The 18,862-nt window shown below is 37.7% G+C and overlaps 2 protein-coding genes across 3 annotated transcripts in view; one reads left to right on the forward strand and one right to left on the reverse strand.

Annotated features, from left to right (window-relative positions):
• Positions 1 to 365, reverse strand: part of DHX57 (DExH-box helicase 57) — a 131,209-nt gene extending 130,844 nt beyond the window's left edge. Inside the window, exon 1 of one of the 2 annotated variants that reach the window (XM_004451251.4) lies at positions 177 to 365. The gene's annotated coding sequence lies outside the window, so the exon portion shown is untranslated. The remainder of the gene's footprint in view (positions 1 to 176) is intronic. The other variant, XM_004451252.4, reaches the window with a different exon arrangement.
• MORN2 (MORN repeat containing 2) lies at positions 24 to 18,044 on the forward strand. The gene is made up of 6 exons (XM_071208669.1): positions 24 to 306; positions 423 to 506; positions 6,499 to 6,549; positions 6,956 to 7,062; positions 8,258 to 8,394; positions 17,803 to 18,044. The coding sequence occupies exons 1-6, from the start codon at positions 24 to 26 to the stop codon at positions 17,903 to 17,905; spliced, it is 765 nt and encodes a 254-aa protein (XP_071064770.1). The 3' UTR covers positions 17,906 to 18,044.
• The last annotated feature ends 818 nt before the right edge of the window (positions 18,045 to 18,862 follow it).

Here is an 18,862-nt window from a genome sequence, read left to right on the forward strand (position 1 = left end):
GGGACCCACCGTTCCCAGGCAGAATGGCTGGGATGCACCTGGCCACGATGCTCCTCGGACCCTCCCGGGGCTGGGAAGCGGCAGTCCAGTCTGCACACAAACAACCAGGGCGACACGCAGACCACGCACACGAACACACATCCATATTCCCCGTACAAGGGAGGAAGGGGACGTACCCCGTTTGCAGCGCTGCCCTGGGGGCGACTGTCAGATGGGTGCCCACAGGTCGAAGGAAGCCAGCCGGGCTCGGCCTCACTCGCAGATCTCACCTGGAGGGGCTCGGGGGCGGCGGAGCGGCAGTTCACAGTCCTGACGTCTTCTGATTGGCTCGACTGCGGCCCGCTTCGTATTTACTTCCGGGTGAGAGGTCCCCGGTCGCCCCAGCAACCAAGTCGCACTAGGCCTTGTGCGGAAATAGTAAGCGCCAAGTTCCTTCCAGGCCGCAAAGCTGGCGGCTCAGGGAGAATCGCAGAGTCCCGAAAGTCTCCCCAACACCCCTAAGTCAAGTGAGTGACCCCCTTCCTAACGCCCCGGGCGGGGAAGGGCGCCCTTAAGTAGAACTGGCGTTGAACGAGGGCTCAGCCCCTTGAATTGCCTGTTCGGGTGTGACATTTCCTGAGCGTCCACACTGGGCGGGTGGGGAATAGACCACCTGGGGCCGGAAGACTCGGGACCTGGATCTTGCTCTGATTCTGCAATTAATACGTTGTAGTAACATCTTAGGCAAGTGCCAAACCTCTCTGGGCTTCGATGTCCTCTATGGCGCCAGATCGTCTCTATCTCTTAAGATTTCCTCTAACATTCCGAAGTTTCGAATATGGAAACATCTACGGACAATTGAAAGTTCGATTTCTTGTATGATTTTGTTTAGTGCTCTGCTTAACACGCATTTAACGATTACTTCCCAAAGGCCATTCATTCGCTAGACATTCAGCTCCTACCAAGACTAAGCAATGAGCTGGACGTGAGGGTAAGAAAAGAGATACAATTTATTGGTGATTTCTGTCCTGGAGTGTGGTAGGGGATCCGGGCACAGAACCGTTACTTTAATTAAGCTCTAAGTACTACAGTCGGGATAGACCCAGAGTGCTGTGGATACTCCATAAGGAGTCTGGGGATGACCAGAGATAAGAAAAAAGGCTTCACGGGAGAGGTGGCCTGAGCTGAGGCTACAAGGAAATAATAGCTAATATTTACTGTTACAAATTGGCTAAGTACTTTATATGGACTGGCTAAGGACTTTACATGGATTGGCTCATTTACTTAATTTGCCCCATCTAAAGGAGAGGAATCTGAGGCATAGAGAATTAATTTGTCCAAGCTGAAGGAAAAGGTGGAGTCCATATTTAGGTAGTTTGCTGCCAGAGCACCAACCTAAACTATGAATGATAGTTATCCAGACAAAGAAGAGTGTTACAGGGAGAGAGTATAGCATGGCGCTTGTGGGAACTATAAATAGTTTTGGTAATTTAGTTTGTATCATTAGGTAACCACTTAGAAAGCAGTTCTGTGTCTTTGCCCCAGTAGAGCTTCTAATCTAACACACAGCAGACCACATGGCAGTCTCTACATACTGCCTTCACACTTCACTGCCTTCACACTTCACTCTTCACCTGCAACTAAACCTTAGAAATTATTGAAAAAATAAACCAGCAAAATATGAATAGACATACCTCAATTTATATTTTTCTAAGATTTAGTGTTAGTTGGTATCTACATTTAACCCCACAACAAAATTAGAACTCTAGCAAGGTCATTCTCTACTCCTTAAACCACTTCTGTATTGATATTATCTGAATTTTAGTTACAGATTCTTGTTTTCTTTGAGGTTCGTGGTTCAATCCCTGGTAATTACATACATGCAAAGCAGGCACTCAACTACTGAGCTACACCTGCTTCTCTACAGATTCTATTTTAAAATTTATTCATAGTAATGAATACCTAACAAAAAATCAACAGTACCTAACATTAAATACTTTCTCAAAAATAAATAAAAATGTGTATTTACTAGTTGCTTTGTTCTTCATTTTCTGGCGTCCCCTGTTGACTCTTCCATTTTCTGTTCATTTTTAACTAATCTGACTGGGTGTGTCTATTGCAACAGTTCTCAAACTTTTTGGTCTTGGGACTCCTTTACAAGTTTTAAAAATTATTCAAGTTTCTAAGAGCTTTTGTTTATGTGAGATATTATCATTATTTACTATATTATAAATTAAAACAAAATATTTATTCATTTAAAAATCAATACAATTATTTTGTAAGATATTTTAATGAGAAATAATTGTATTATCCAAATCCAAAATAATTAGGGAGAAAAGTAGCATTGTTTTACATTTTTACAAATCTCCTTAATGTCTGGTTTAATAGAAGACAGCTGGATTTTCATATCTGCTTCTGCATTCAATCTGTTGTGATGTGTTGATTGGTATAAGAAAAAAAAAATCTAGCCTCAAACAGATCAGTAATTGGAAAAAGAAGTATTTTAATAACTGTGTACTGTATATTCTTCTTTGATACCACACCAAAGCACCATGAGTAGTAATTTCTTAAATGAGTCACAGCAAACATTTCCTAATCTGTTACATTTAAATTCACTGTTTTGTCTTGTACTTTGAATGGATCTTTTCATTAATAATTTAATAACATCATGTATGGGTCCTTTAGAAAATATTGGCCCATTGATTTCTGTTGATCTTCCAAATATTGACACATTTCATTATTATTACCACCCATCTCATCAGAAAAGTCTTTAAGAATTGGAAAACTGTCCTACCCACAGTGGCAGATACAAGTTTTCCAAACTTCTAATTTGCACTTGAAGCCATTTTTTTCATTGGAAACAAATACTGTCAATTTTTTTTTTAGGAGGCACTGGGAACCAAACCCAGGATTGTCTATGTGGGAGGTGGGTGCTCAACTGCGTAAGCCACATCAGCTTCCTGTCAGTTCTTTTCTTTAGAGTGAAAGGCTCACTTCATTTTTAAGAAAACAACTGCCAACTACTCAACTCTTAATAACTGTAGTCTGTTGGTCATTCCCTCAAGTGAAAATGGTATGCCATGAAAAGAGTGGCCTGTTCAACTAACAACTCAATTTACAAATGCTTTTCCTTGCAACACCCATTGTACTTGAGTATGCAACAGACCTGCTTTATGTATACTTCCCATTATTATCACACAGAATATTAAAAAGATGTGTATGCAAAGGTCAAGCTTTAATAAAATTACTAATTTTTACTGCTTCATCAATGATTTTCTTAAGCAAAACTGGGATTTTTTTTTTTTACTTGAGAGTGCAAGGTGGTAAAGGATAAGACTATTATACACTGTGGAGCCACTGCAGTAAGGCATTAGCAGTTTTACCTGCTGTTGTTTTTCTGCAACATTAGTGCAAATGTCACTGCAGTAAAAAGGGCACATAATCCCTGAGAATTATCAAAATAGTTTTATTCTCATGGATCCTCTGAAAAAGTCTCAAGGACCCCCAGAGGTCTACAGACATACTTTGAGAGCAACTCCTATTGCTCATCACCCTGTTGAAAATCCATGAAGACATCTTCAGAATTAAGCTAAGATCCATGTAAGAGATGTTTCTGTTTATCTTTTGGCATATTTGTTGTCCAATAGTCCTCAGAATTAATTGCTTAAGAATAACCTGGCTCCTAATTTAAAATGTCAATTCCCTTGCCTCACTCATAGAGATTACGATTCAGCAGATGTGGGGTTGGACCCAGGAACTTGCAAACAGTGCAGGTGATTCTGATGCACAGACCACCCTTGAAGTAACATTCTAGTAAACTGGGCTGTCCTAGAAGTTAAAGTTTACTTATTTTCTCTACATGTTTTCTTCAATGTTGAAAGAAAAAAATTAGTTTCTAATTTTTTATTTCACTAAATTGTCCAGGACTCTGAGACTCAGATCTCCCAGTCTTGTAGTCTTCTTTCTTTCTTTTTCTTTTTTTTTTTTAAAACCCAGTGTCTATTCTAATCTCATTCAACTTGGAGCCCCCTGTCCTTCCCCACTTACTATCTTTATTTTCTACTTCCTCCTGCTATCAAATCTGAGATTACTCACTCCACTATACCTCTGTGAGATCATCAATAGATCATGTAGGCTACTCAAGTGAAATAAAAACATGTCCACACAAAAATGTATACATAAATGTTCATAGCACCATTCTTCATAATAGCCAAAGAATGCAAATAACTCAATTGTCCATCACCAGATGAATGAATAAACAAAAATTATGGTATGCATACGATAGAATATTATTCAGCTGTGAAAAGGAATAAAGTACAGATCCATACTATATCACGGATAAACCTTGAAAACATTAGTTTAAGTGAAAGAAGTCAATCACAACAGGCCACCTATTATTTCCCCAAAAATTGAATATAGAATATGACCCAGCAGTTTCGCTCCTAGTTATACACCCTAAGCACATACTTTTACACTAATGGTCAAAGCAGCATTTTTCAAATAGCCAAAAGGTGGAAACAAGCCAAATGTCCGTCCATTAGCAGATAAATAAACAAAATGTGAATAATGGCATATTATTCAGCCCATAAAAAGGAATGAAATTCCTGATACATGCTATAAAATGGATGAAACTTTGTGTTGGTTTGTGTTTCTGTGGACCCCAGAAAATTATGTTCTTAAAGGTCTTGTGAACCTTTGATTAGAGCAGATCAAACCTTTGATTTGATTAGATCAAGGGACCATTTGATCAGAATGCTCTAATACAGCATAGCCCAGTGCAGGTATTTTTTTTTTTAAAGATTTTATTAATTCATTTATTTCTCTCTCCTTTCACCCCACCCCCACCCCGGTTGTCTGTTCTCTGTGTCTATTGGCTGCGTCTTATTTGTCTGCTTCTGTTGTTGTCAGCAGCAAGGGAATCTGTGTTTCTTGTTGTTGCGTCATCTTGTTGTTGCGTCATCTTGTTGTGTCAGTTCTCCGTGTGTGCGGCACCATTCCAGGGCAGGCTGCACTTTCTTTCACTCTGGGCAGCTCTCCTTACGGGGTGCACTTCTTGCGCGAGGGGCTCCCCTACGGGGGGGGGGGGGGAACACCCCTGCGTGGCATGGCACTCCTTGCGCGCATCAGCACTGCACATGGGCCAGCTCCACACGGGTCAAGGAGGCCGGGGGGTTTGAACCATGGGCCTCCCATGTGGTAGACGGATGCCCTAACCACTGGACCAAGTCCGCTGCCTCCAGGGCAGGTATTAATCCTCTTACTGGAGTCCTTTATAAATGGAGATATAAAAGCCACCGATACAGAAAAAAAGCCACAGTGACAGAAGCTTCCAGAAGTTGAAATCAATGAAGCTGAGAGAGAGAAAAGCCACAGACAGAACAACCCAAAGCAGAATTATCAATGAAGACCGGAGGAGAGGGGAGAGATGAGTGTACACCACCACGTGCCTGACGGTCCACAGCTGAGCTTGGGGAGAAAGTGAACCTGGAGGAGAAGGCAAAGACCAGCAGAGCCACCATTGTGCCCTGCCACATGGCAGGATTCCAGGATTGCCAGCAACCAACCTTTGGTGAGACAGAATCTCTGATGATACCTTGATTTGGACCTTTTTCTCAGCCTCAGAACTGTAAACTTTTAACCTAATAAATTCCCACTATAAAGGTCACCCCATTTCTGGTATATTTGCTGCTTTTATCAAACTCAAACAACCTTGAAAACATTTGCTAAAGAAAATAAACCAAACACAAAAGGACAAATATTGTTTGACTCCACTTATATGAAATATCTAGAATAGGCAAATTCATAGATTCAGAAAATAAATTAGAGATTATTAGGAACTGGGAGTATATGGGAATGGGGAGTTATTGTTTACAGGGTAAAGAGTTTCTGTTTGGGGCTTTGAAACGTTTTCATAATGGATGATGGTCATGGTAACATAACATTGTGAATGTAATTAATGCCACTAAATTATGCACTTAAAAATGGTTAAAATGACAAATTTCGTATATATGCATTTTACCACAAAAAAAGGGAAAAAATCAGATATTGTATGATTCCACTTATATAAAATGACCTGAATAGGCAAATCCATAGAGACAGAAATTAAATTAGTAGTTGCCATGGACTGGGAGTGGGGTACAGGAGGGGAGGATGGGAGTGACTGTTATTGGGTACAGGATTTCCTTTGGGGGCAATGAAATATTCTAAAATTAGATTGAGGTGGTGGTTGCATAATTCTATGAGTATACTAAAAATATTCAGTTGTACACTTTTAAAAGATGAAATTTATGGTGTATTCTCTTAATAAAGCTGTTATAATAAACAAACAAATAAATACAAATAGGTCATGTAGGCAAGGTATTTTCCCCCAGAACCCTATATTAGACAATGGCAATGCCAATTAATCATATTATGCTTGTGATAATATGAAATAAGTCTATCTGGGTAGTGCTTAAATCTCATATTTAGCATATAAAAATATTTAAATTTATGTGACTTTTCTTAAATCTTTTAAAACAGCTTCAGACGTCTATAAAATAAGCTTTATATTTCCGAATGGAGACAAGTATGGTAAGAATACATTTCAATTTCTTTTTAAATACAGACTTAAGAGTAAAATAATGATACTGTCAAATTTTACAGTACTGCTATTGGGATATTAATTCCATTAAATATTAATAAAATATCTTAGAAATACTAAGTTAATTGATATACATATTTTAAATCTAAATTCCAATACTATGCCGACAAAGTATGCCTTGGAAACCTGTAAGATTGGTTTCCTAGTCCTTAGTCTCAATAGTCACAAGACCTTCTATGTCCAGGGATCTCCTCACTTTCAGGGTCTCATTGGTTTCAGTGCTAGGAGCCAAAGAGACCCATAGGATGCTGTTGTGATTAGACCTGGACATAAATACTGCATTACTTTGTCAAACAGTATTCCTGTTATAATCTTCAGTGTTTCGCTCTTGTTTAGATGGTGACTGTACAAGAACAGCTTCTGGAATCTTTGAGAGAAATGGAATAGGGATTCATACCACCCCTAATGGGATTGTCTACATAGGAAGCTGGAAAGATGACAAGGTATTATTGTTGGTTTTTTTACTGACAATGGATAAATAACCTTTATTGCTTTCAGAATTTCACTGTTAATCAAAAGGATATATAATGAGTACATTAATTATTTTATTATCTATGTATTATATTTATTGAATAACATAATATTTAACATATATTAACATATGACTAATATTAAACGCATGCAGAAACCTAATCATCATCACCCTTCTCTCCTCTTCACTGAGTAAAGCTAAATCCATCACATAATTTTCTCGTTTAATCTTCATATCAACCTCTTGATGTAGGTACCATTAATATCTCTATTTTACAAATGTAGGAAGGAACTCAGACCCAGATTTCTTGCCCAGTGCTTTAGTTTGCCAAGGCTGCTATGTCAAATATCACACACCAGTTTGCTTAAACAACAATAATTTATTGTTTTATAGTTTTAGAAGCTACAAGTCCAAAATCCAGGTCTCAACAGGCCATGCTTTCTCCTAGAGTATGTAGTATTCTGGCACTGGCTTGCCACAATCCTTGGGTTCCATTGACTTGCATCTCTGCCTCCATCACATGGCTCTTCCTTCTGACTTCTCCTTCTCTTGCTTATCTGTGTTTCTGTCTAGATTTCCTCTCATTGTAAGGAATACAGTCATATGGATTGAAACCCAACCTGATTCAACTTGGCCTCATCTAAATAGGATCTTTGAAGATCCTATTCTCAAATGAGTCCACCTTAAGTGATAATAGCATCTTCAAAGGTCCTATTTCCAAACAGGTTCATACCCATAGGAATGCAGATTAAGACCTGAACATGTAAGTATGTAAGTTTATCACCCAGCTAAGAAGTGATAAAATGAGAATGTGTGCTCAGGCCTGCTTAAATCCAAAGTTATGTTTTTACTATCTATCCATTTCTAACTAACTTGGTTGCCATTTAAGATTTTTGATATATTCATAGTACTTTAAGGATCCTCTTATTATCTTATGGACCCCCTAGGTATTCAGATGCCCCTAACTGAGAACATTTGATATATTAGGGTTCACAGGTAGATACAGATGAAAAACAGTGATAAAAATGTCTTATATTTATGGAAATAAAGGGTAATACTATCATAGTTTAATAACTAAATGGAAGATAGATTTTTATGGTACAGTTTTAAAAGTTCTAGGGAAACTGAAGATTTGTTACTGAAACCATTCCCTTTCCTCCAAACAGATGAATGGTTTTGGAAGACTTGAGCATTTTTCAGGAGCAGTATATGAAGGACACTTTAAGGACAATATGTTTCATGGATTGGGGACTTATATATTCCCAACTGGGGCAAAGTACACTGGAAATTTCAATGAAAATAGGTAAGCTTAAATAAAAGTCACTGTATGTCTAAAAGATTATTTTCAGGCATCTTTGCTTAAATACTATATTTATTTAATGCGAAATATTCTTTTGTAATATATTTAGTTTCTAAGAATCATTGTGTTATTTTTGGGGGGAAAAGTGTTATAAGAGAGACCATCATAAGCTTCCAAAAGGAGATATCATTTTTGGTGTTAATCCATTAGACTTTTCATTTATTTTCTCTTGACTTTTCTATTCCTATAGACTTTCTGCAGTCAGCTTTAAACACCTCCATTATTCTGCTTTCTCTTTTATTACTTTCTGTCTTTCCCATTTATGTCTTGTTCTTCATTTAGGTATACAGTCAAGAGCCCAGGACTCTTCTCGTAAAAGAGGGTCAATTCTGTTTTTCCTTACCTAGCATTTAAGAACATTGTGATGAGAAAAGTACTATAAAAACTAATTGAAAAAGAGAGACCTGCTAAGAAAGATTTAAAGAAGTAGTGAGGGACATCTGAGTAAAGAAAGTAAATTGAACATACTCAGATCTACATTTTTTTTTTGAGGTACTGGTGCCGGGGATTAAACCCAGGACCTTGAAAGGGGGAAGCCGGCGCTTAACCATTGAGCCACATCGGCTGCCCTGAGTTTCTTTTTTCATTTGTTTGTTGTTAGTCTTTGTTTTTAGGAGGCACTGGGAACCAAACCCAGAACCTCCCATGTGGGCAGCAGGCACTCAACTGCTTGAGCCACATCTACTCCCCACACATCTACTTTTTGCTTTCCTCTGAAATCCATTGAAACAACAGTAAAGGAATCTCCCCTACATTTTTATTTTGAAAATAAAATTTGAGGGAAGCGGATTTGGCTCAATGGATGGTGTCTGCCTACCACATGGGAAGTCCAGGGTTCAAATCCAGAGCCTCCTGACCTGTGTGATGAACTGGCCCATGCACAGTGTTGATGCGCGCAAGAGTGCTGTGCCACGCAAGGGTGTCCCCCACGTAGGGGAGCCCCATGCAAAGAGTGCGCCCCATAAGGAGAGCCACCCAGCGTGAAAAAAGTGCAGCCTGCCTAGGAGTGGTGTTGCACACACGGAGAGCTGATGCAGCAAGATGAGGCAACAAAAAGAGACACAACAAAAAACAACTTGCTGCTGACAAGAATACAAGCGGACACAGAAGAACATACAGCGGATGGACACAGAGAGCAGAGAACTGGGGTGGGTAGCAGGCAAGGGGAGAGAAATAAATAAAAAATAAATCTTAAAAAAAAAAGAAAAGAATATTTGAAAATACAAGTTTGAAAAGAAGAAGTAAAAACTGTCTGCTTTGTTGACATCATGTATGTAGAAAATTAGGGTTTTCGGAAAACTAGGACTCTATAAAAAATGCTCCTAGTTTAATAAAGTTGCAACATACAAAGCCATGATACAAAAATAGTTTATATTTCTAAATACTAGCAAAGAACAATTGGATATTTGAAATTTAAAAATCAGTACTATTTTCAATGATATCAAGAATAGGAACTATTTAGGGATAACTTTGACAAAAGATGTGCAACACCCATCCAGTGAAAACTATAGAACATAGCTAAGAGAAATTTTAAAAGACCTAACTAAATGGAGAGTTATGCTATGTCATCAACTGGAAGATCCAATATAGTTAAGATGTCTATTTTCCCTGAACTGATCTATTGACCCAATGCAGTCCTATTCAAAAGCTAGCAGGTTTTTAATAGAATTGATAAGTTGATTCTAAGATTTATAGGAAAGTGCAAAAGACCTAGAATAGCCAAAGCAACTTTTTTTCCCCCCTTTTTTTGAGGTACCCAGGGCTGGGAAATGACTCTGGGACCTCATATGTGGGAAGGTGGCACTCAACCACTGAGCCACATTGGCTTCCCTGAGTTGGTTTTTTATTGTTTATTTTGTTTGTTTTTGTTTTTCCAGGAGGCACCAGGAACCAAACCCAGGACCTCCCATGTGGGAGGCAGGTGCTCAACTACTTGAGCCACATCTGCTCCCCCCAAATCAACTTTGAAAAAGAACAAATTTTCAGGACTTACACCACCGATTATACAGTTATACCACAATGTGGTTTTGGCATAAAGATAGCCAAATAGAACAATGAAGCAGAATAGAGAATCCAAAAATAGATACCTACATATATGATCAATTGATTTTGGACAAAGATACCAAGGCAATTCAATGGGAAAGGGATAATATTTTCAACAGATGGTGCTAGAACAATTTGATAGCCATATGCAAAAAGAGGAAATTCGGCCCTTCCTTCATATCATATACAAAATTAACTTGAAATGGATCATAAATCTAAATGTGTGTAGCAGTTTGATATGGTTATGAATTCCAAAAATAGATATTGGATTATGTTTGTAATCTGGTCTGTACCTGAGCATGATTAAGTTATGATTAGGGCTTTGATTGGGCCATGTCATTAGGGCATTGAGTCCCCAGCCCTTAATGTGTGGGAACGCACAGATAAAGGGCATGGCCAAGGACAGAGTTGAGGGTTTTTGATGTTGGAGTTTTGATGTTGGAGTTTGATGCTGAAGTCTTAAGCCTGAACCCTCGCGGACATCAGCAGCCATCTTGCTCCAACACGTGAAAATAGTTTTTGGTGAGGGAAGTAACTTTTGCTTTATGGCTTAGTAGCTGCAAGCTCCTACTCCAAATACATACCCTTTATAAAAACCAACCAATTTCTGGTATTTTGCATCAGCACCCTTTGGCTGACTAATACAATGTGCAAACTAAAACTATAAATCTTCTGGAAGAAAACATAGGAGAAAATCTTAATGACCATCTTGTGTTTTGCAAAATTTCTTAAATACAACCTAAAGAAGTAAGGAACTCTAAAAGAAAAAATCAGTAAGCTGGAATGCATAAAAAGAAAAATGTTTGATTTTCGTAAGACTGTTACAAACATGAAAACATAATCCATAGCCTGGGAGAAGATATTTGCAAAACATATGCCCAACAAAGGACTTGTATCTATATAAAGAATGCTTGCCACTTTAGAAAAAGGCCAATTACCCAATTAAAAAATGGGCAAAAGATTTGAACAGACACATCACCAAAGAAATTTTTTGGATGGCTTATAAGCTTATGAAAAGATACTAAACATTATTAGTAATTAGGGAAAGACAAGTTAAAGCTACAATGAGCTATCTCTACATACCCACTAGAATGGCTAAAATTATAGAGACGACAATACCAAGAATGTAAAGCAAATGGGATTCTTATACACACATTGGTGGGAATTTAAAATGGTACAACCACTTTGGAAAAACAGTGGCAGTTTCTTACAAAATTAAACCCCTATCATATGAACCAGCTTTTTTTACTTCCTACACATTTTATTTTGAAAATTTAAACCTGCAAAAAAGTCATAAGAATAATGCATTGAATACCCATATATTCTTCACCTAGTGTGGTAGATTGAATTGTATACCCTAATTTAGACATATTCTTAATCTTTTCTTTTTCAAGAAATATACTGAAATTTTAATAGAACAAATAAATACATTCAAGGCATTAACTGGTAACAGTTTTTGTAATATATACTACAGATTTAGAAAGTTCCCCCCAAAACGTATAGAAAAATGGTTTCATCTAGGATGAGAAACAGATAAAGAGTGTGAGACCAACCTTTTTTGAGAGAAACCATAAACCCTGTAGCTACCTGGAATGGAGAACTTAATTTTGAAGATCAAGCCCCATGGAAAGAAATCCCTTAGATATCTATGGGTTCTCACTCTCCTTTCTCTCTCTCTCTCTGTGTCCTGTCATCTCCAAAATGTTATTAAAAATTATGTTCTTAGTCTTAATCTGCACTCTTGTTGGTGTGGACACATTTTAAATGGAATCTTTTGAAGATGTTATTTTAATTGGGGTGTAGCCAAACTGAATGACAGTGGCCTTAGTCTGGATTACCGGAATCCTTTATAAGCAGAGGAAAATCAAACATAATCAGAGAAAGCCACAGGGAGGAGTTGAAAGCCAGAAGTCAACAGATCCAGAAGAGAAAGGAGAGGGCATCACCGTGTGATGTAAGGCGGCGATATAAGCCAAGGAACCCGAGTTTGCCGGTAGCCAGCACCAGAGTATTACAACCTTTGGAGAGAAAACACCACATTGCTGATGCCTCGATTTTGGATTTCTCATAGCCTCAAACCATGAGTTAATAAATTCCCATTGTTTAAGCCAACCTGTTTTGTGGTATTTGACATAGCAGCCTGGCAAATGGAGACACGAGATTCACTGTATTAATATTTTTCACATTTTAATCGGCATTTTTGTTATTGAACTGTTTGAAAGGAAATTAAAGACCTTTTGTCTTCTTATCCCTAAATACTTAAGCTTGCATCTTCTTTGAAAAAGGATGTTTACTTACATAAATCCAATAATATTATTACACCTAAGAAAATTAGCATTAGTTAAAATAATGTATCATATACAGTTTTTATTTAGACTTCCCCAACTGAAGTTTTATAAATCCTCCATCCAAGCAAGGCTCACAATCTCAGTGAATTTTGTTGTCTCTTTAGTCTTTTAAAATGTAGAACAGTTTTTCTACTTTTTTTATTCCTTCATAACATTGACTTTTTTTTTTTTGAAGAGTCCAGGCAAGCCATCTGTAGAATGCCCCAAATTCTGGATTTTTCTGATTGTTTCCTCATGAGTAATTCAGGTTAAACATTTTTGGCGATTATACTACCTATAAGGTGAAATGCACATCTTATTGCATCATACCAGGAGACATAAAATGTTAGGGTTTCTCACTACTAGAATTACTAAGCTTGGTAACATGGTCCAGTGACACTAGATCTTGTCAATATAAAGGTATATATTCCCCTTAGTAATTGCTAGGTAATCTGTAGGGTGATCCTTTGAAACCAGGTGAATATCATGTTTTCCAATAACCTCTCACACAATTGTTATAGCAAAATTGATAATACTTACCTGAATTACTCATTACATTGTCATTGCAAAATGGTGATTTTCTAATCTAATTATTCTCAAGGAATTTTTATCCTCAGAGAGATATAAAGATATTTTAACCAATAAATAAGGACACAATACTATAAAAAAGATCTTGTGGGAATTACAATTTTAGCAAAAGTGAAAAGCTCTATAGATATAAAGGCAGTCTCCCAGAGAGAAGAACAAAGGAAAAAAGAGATGGAAAGTAGGAGAGAAAAGATAAGAAAATTACAGAACCAGATGAGAAGATGCAATATTTAGAATAATAAGAATTTCAAAGAGAGTAAACAAGGAGAACAGAGGAGGAGATATCATCACCAAAACAAATAAAAATTCCCAGATCTGAAGGACATGAGTTTTCACATTGAAAAGGCATACTAAATACACAAAACATTAGATAACAATGGACACATAGCAAAGCATCATTTTGAAATATCAGAACACTGTTGTGAAGCAGAAAATTCTAAAAGCTTCCAGAGAGAAAAATTAGGCAACATATCAAAGGTTAAGAATTAGAATAGGAAAGCGGACTTGGCCCAATGGATAGGGCATCTGCCTACTACATGGGAGGTCCATGGTTCAAACCCCAGGCCTCCTTGACCCGTGTGGAGCTGGCCCATGTGCAGTGCTGATGCATGCAAGGAGTGCCCTGCCACGCAGGGGTGTCCCCCAAGTAGGGGAGCCCCGCATGCAAGGAGTATGCCCCGTAAGGAGAGCTGCCCAGAGCAAAAGAAAGTGCAGCCTGCCCAAGAATGGTGCCATACACATGGAGAGCTGACACAACAAGATGACACAACAAAAACACAGATTCCTGGTGCCGCTGATAAGGATAGAAGCGGTCACAGAAGAACACACAGTGAATGGACAGAGAGAGCAGACAACTTGGGGGGGGGGCGGTAGGGGAGAGAAATAAATAAAAATAAATCTTAAAAAAAAAAAAAGAATCAGAATAACTTCAGCTTTCTCAAAAGCAATACTGGAAGCCAGAAGACAAAAAAAATAAGTCAAAATTCTGAGGGGAAATTATTTCAGATTCTGTCCTTGGCTAAACTATCCATCAAATATAATGGTAGAATAAAGCATTTTTAGAAGTGTAAGACCTGAAAAATTTGTCTTCTTGGCAAACTACTGGAGTGGATATTCTACCAAAAGGAAAGAGTAAACCTTGAAAGTGAATGACATAGGACCAAAAGATTCAGCACAGGAAATGGGAATCCCCAACATGAAGGCAAAGAAAAAGTACTATAAACCAGAATTAAAGAGCAGATCAGGGAGAGAAAACCCCAGACAGTTAGATTATGCTACCCAGAGGACTGGACTCTGGCGAGTGGAAGATGAAAGAAGGTGCTCCTCCACAGGGCAACAGGTGCTTAAGGGCAACCTCCTCTCCTGAACAACAGACCAATAACTAGGCTTAAATCTCAGCCTCATCTACTGATGACTTGTAGGGCCTGGAAAAGGAGGAAAGAGATTGTAGACCTAACAAATTGCAAGAACTAGCTGGCATTACTGGCAGGGGCAAAGGAAATACACCTGAGATTAGATTCTGAGGGTGCTTGATAAGAGGCCTAGAATGTCAGGGTAGACCAGCAAGAATTCATTGACTTGAGGACCTTCAGACACAGGAATTAACACCTTAACTAGAACCTCCAGGGATGGAGCAGACTTAAAAGAAAGAGACGGAAGAAGAGCAGGTCAGAGGACTCCAGAAAGATGAAATTGATTCTCTGAATGTCTAGGGAGAAGATTTCAACAATTGGAGAAGAGTTTAGAGTTGAATTAATAGTAAGTACATAGAAAACCAAGCAAATGAAAAGAAGATATTTAACTTAAGAGAAAACAAATATTATGTAGGAAAAAAATGTTTGCTACAGGATACAGATGTACATAGTCATAATAATGAAAAGGTCAAATATTGATCTGGTTCCAAATATAACTGTATTGAGAGGATGGTAATGTGAAGGGTACATAAAGTACATAAAGTTTCTAAGCATATGCTTGTAGGAAAAATAGAAGCGAAACAAAACATGAACACAGCTTTCCAAATGTAATCTTCACACTGAATGCCACTGTCATAGCATCCAGAGGTTCAAGTACAATTATAAAATAGCCCTTGCTCATTTTCAGAATTGAAAATATAGCCTCATTGCTATGAAGGGGTTGATGTGAACATATTTTGAGAGGGGCAATAAAGTTTTCACCTAATTTATTTGATTATAGTCAAATAAATATTTAATAATAAGTTACTAATAATAAGTTATTATTAATATTATTATTTAATAATATTTATTTGACTATAACACAAATTTTCCCCACTGATGTTAATAAATGGAAAAAATTCTAACAAATGGGATAAAATTCTGTTTACTGCCGTGCATATTCACCACTCCAAAAAGCCCAAGAAAGGTAGTTGAGGTTGCTCAAGCAATTGAGCGCCTCTCCCACATGGGAGGTTCCAGGTTTGGTTCCCAGTGCCTCCTAAAGAGAAGACAAGCAGACACAGAGAGCAGCACACAGCAAATGGACACAGAAAGCAGAGAGTAGACAGCACAAACAATGGTGGGGGGGAGGGTAATAAATAAAATCTTTTAAAAAAATGAAAAGAAAAAAAAACCTCTCTCTAACCCAAGTTCAGCATATAAATGCACTGCCTTTCCCCCTGCATGGGACATGACTCCCAGGGATTAGCCTCCTTGGCTCCAAGGGATCTCTACCAAGCACCAACTAGCAATGAAACTGAAGAAAGATCTTGAACAAAAGGGGGAAAAGGCAAAGACATATGAGTTTATATGGCTAAGAGACTTCAAAGTGAGTTGGGAGGTCATTCTAGAGGTTACACTTAAGCACATCTCAGCAGGATCTCATTGACTGCCAGAGTAAATACTACCTCAAATAGCAGGGCTCCTGTGGGCTCTGGAGACATTCAGACACTACAGTCAGGGCAGATAGCTCAGGAGTTTGGTGCCTTGCCAGTGGGCCCTACTTTGGATTTTATGCTCCCCAATGTGACAGAGTTGGATTCAGTTGTGGTTTCCCTATACATGGCTCTTCCGACCCTTCTATCTGAACCTATAATTAGTACTAGAGTTGATAGGTGTATGTCTAAGAGACTTAAATCTTTGAGCTGTCCATGTACCAGCTGGGACATGAATCTCAGCAAAGTAGCAACACCTGCTCTCCAGTTCATTGGACTCACCTATGACAACTAACAAGGAGATAATGATGGACAACGACCATCCCAAGGAACCAAGAGAGTCTACAACTGCGAGTGAGAGAGTCCCATCCATCTGCCCTATGGGATAGAAATCCCCCTCTCAATTAGAGCTGGAGTGGGCATCATCATCACAGAATCCTTAGGACTGTGGAATGAACTATGGAACAAAGTAGACTTACTGATATTCTACTATAGACTTATTGTGATTCTAGCAATATAAGAACTTATATCATTGGTGTGAAGGCAGTGTCCACTGGAGTTTCTGAGGGGAGGGAGAGGGAAAAACAGGTGTAACACTGGGGAATTTGGGGACTCAGGAATTGTCCTGACTGATATTGCAACAGCACATACAGGCCAATATATATCTTGCCATAACCTACAAAATTGTGTGGGAGAGAGTATAAACTACAATGTAAACTATAACACATGCTTAGTGGCAATGCTCCAAAATGTGTTCATCAATTGTAACAAATGTACCACACTAATGAAGGATGTTGTTAATGTGGGAAAATGTGGAGGTATGGGGAGCAGGGCATATGGCAGTCCCCTTTATTTTTTATGTAACATTTATGTAATCTAAGTATCTTTTTTAAAAAATAATAAAATATATTTAAAATTTTTCAAAAAAAAAATAGTCCTATGTCTTAGTTTCCTAGGGCTGTTGGAACAAAGTATCACTAACTAGACGGCTTAAAACATCAGCAATGATGTGAGATGTGGTGGAGGGGTGTTGTATGGGAATTATGCACATTATGCATGATTGTTTTGTACGTTCAAAACTTCTTTAATAAAATATATGTATATATATATAAACAACCCAAGCAAACAGGGATCATGTTTGTATGTTCACTGTTCTATAACCAGGAAGGACAGCATCTCATACATAACTGGTGGTCAGTAAATACTTGTTGTGTAATCTGATGAATAAACTAATTAACCCAGATAACCAATATAAACTTTTTTTAAAACTGATTGTCTTGGTCTTATGAGAACTCAGCTTATGCGATCCTAAAGTCTTGGGCACCTAAATTTGTGAAGTGACAAAGTTTGTTTGGAATAGTAATGTTTTTGTGAGTTATGAAAGTGAGTTGTTTGTTTTTAAGTTATAGAGTGGAAAGATGTAACATAGGATATAATCTGCTAGAGAATTGTATATTTATAAATTCCTGGCCTTAGTTAATGAATTTTTTTTTTAAACTCTTGTAGGGTGGAAGGTGAAGGACAGTATACTGATATCCAAGGACTAGAATGGAGTGGTAACTTTCATTTCACAGCTGCCCCAGGCCTGAAACTAAAGCTACCCATGTAGATGTTCTGCATTGAAGTTGTAATGTGGTACTTGAAGCTTTTGGCTGTAAAGAAAGCAACTAAATCTGTCATCTGAAATGACTTCATGCACTAGCTCTATATTATAAGTTTGCCAATAAAACAATCACTTAGTTAAGCCATTTTATCTTTATATTCATTTTTTTTAAATGAAAGATACAAAGTTTTGTTTTCAAAGTGTACAATCAATGGTATTTGGCATAATCGCAGTTGTGCATTCATCATATCAATTATTATTACAGCATTTTAGTTATTTCAATAGTAATAATAAACAAACAAGAAAATTCTTTGCTATTCAATTTCTGTTTTCCCTGCTGTACACAGCTGCTGTTTCTAGCTATTCTTGCACAATTATTTATTCATTAATTAGTTTTATTGAGATATTATGTATTCACATACCATGCAATCTATCCAAAGTGTACAATCAGTGGCTTTTAGTATAATCACAATGTTGTGTATTCATCACCACAAAAAATTTTAGAACAATTTCATTACTCCAAAAAGAAGAACTCCACACCCCTTAACATTCCTTCCCCAGCCCCACATAACCAATAATCTAATTTCATCTTTATAAATTGATTTAGATTTAGATTTTATATAAATGGAATTATACAGTATGTGGTACTTTGTGTCTGGTTTCTTTCACTTAGCAAAACGTGTTTTTTTTTCGGTCTGATAACATTTTGTAGGATTAATATACATTTGTTCAGCTTCAAAGAAAAAAGGTCTTATTTATGCAATTAAAAAAAAAGATTTATTTTATTTATCCCCCTCCCCTTCCCCAGATGGTTCTCTCATCTGTCTACTTATTGTTTGCTCACCTTCTCTGGGAGGCACTGGGAACCAAACCTGGAACCTCCCACATGAGAAGGGAGTGCCCAACAGCCTGAACCACATCCATCAGGCTGTGGCATCTGCTGGCTGGTAGCATCTGCTTGTT

This window comes from Dasypus novemcinctus, chromosome 17 (genome assembly GCF_030445035.2).
Source record: "Dasypus novemcinctus isolate mDasNov1 chromosome 17, mDasNov1.1.hap2, whole genome shotgun sequence".
Taxonomy (NCBI): Eukaryota; Metazoa; Chordata; class Mammalia; order Cingulata; family Dasypodidae; genus Dasypus; species Dasypus novemcinctus.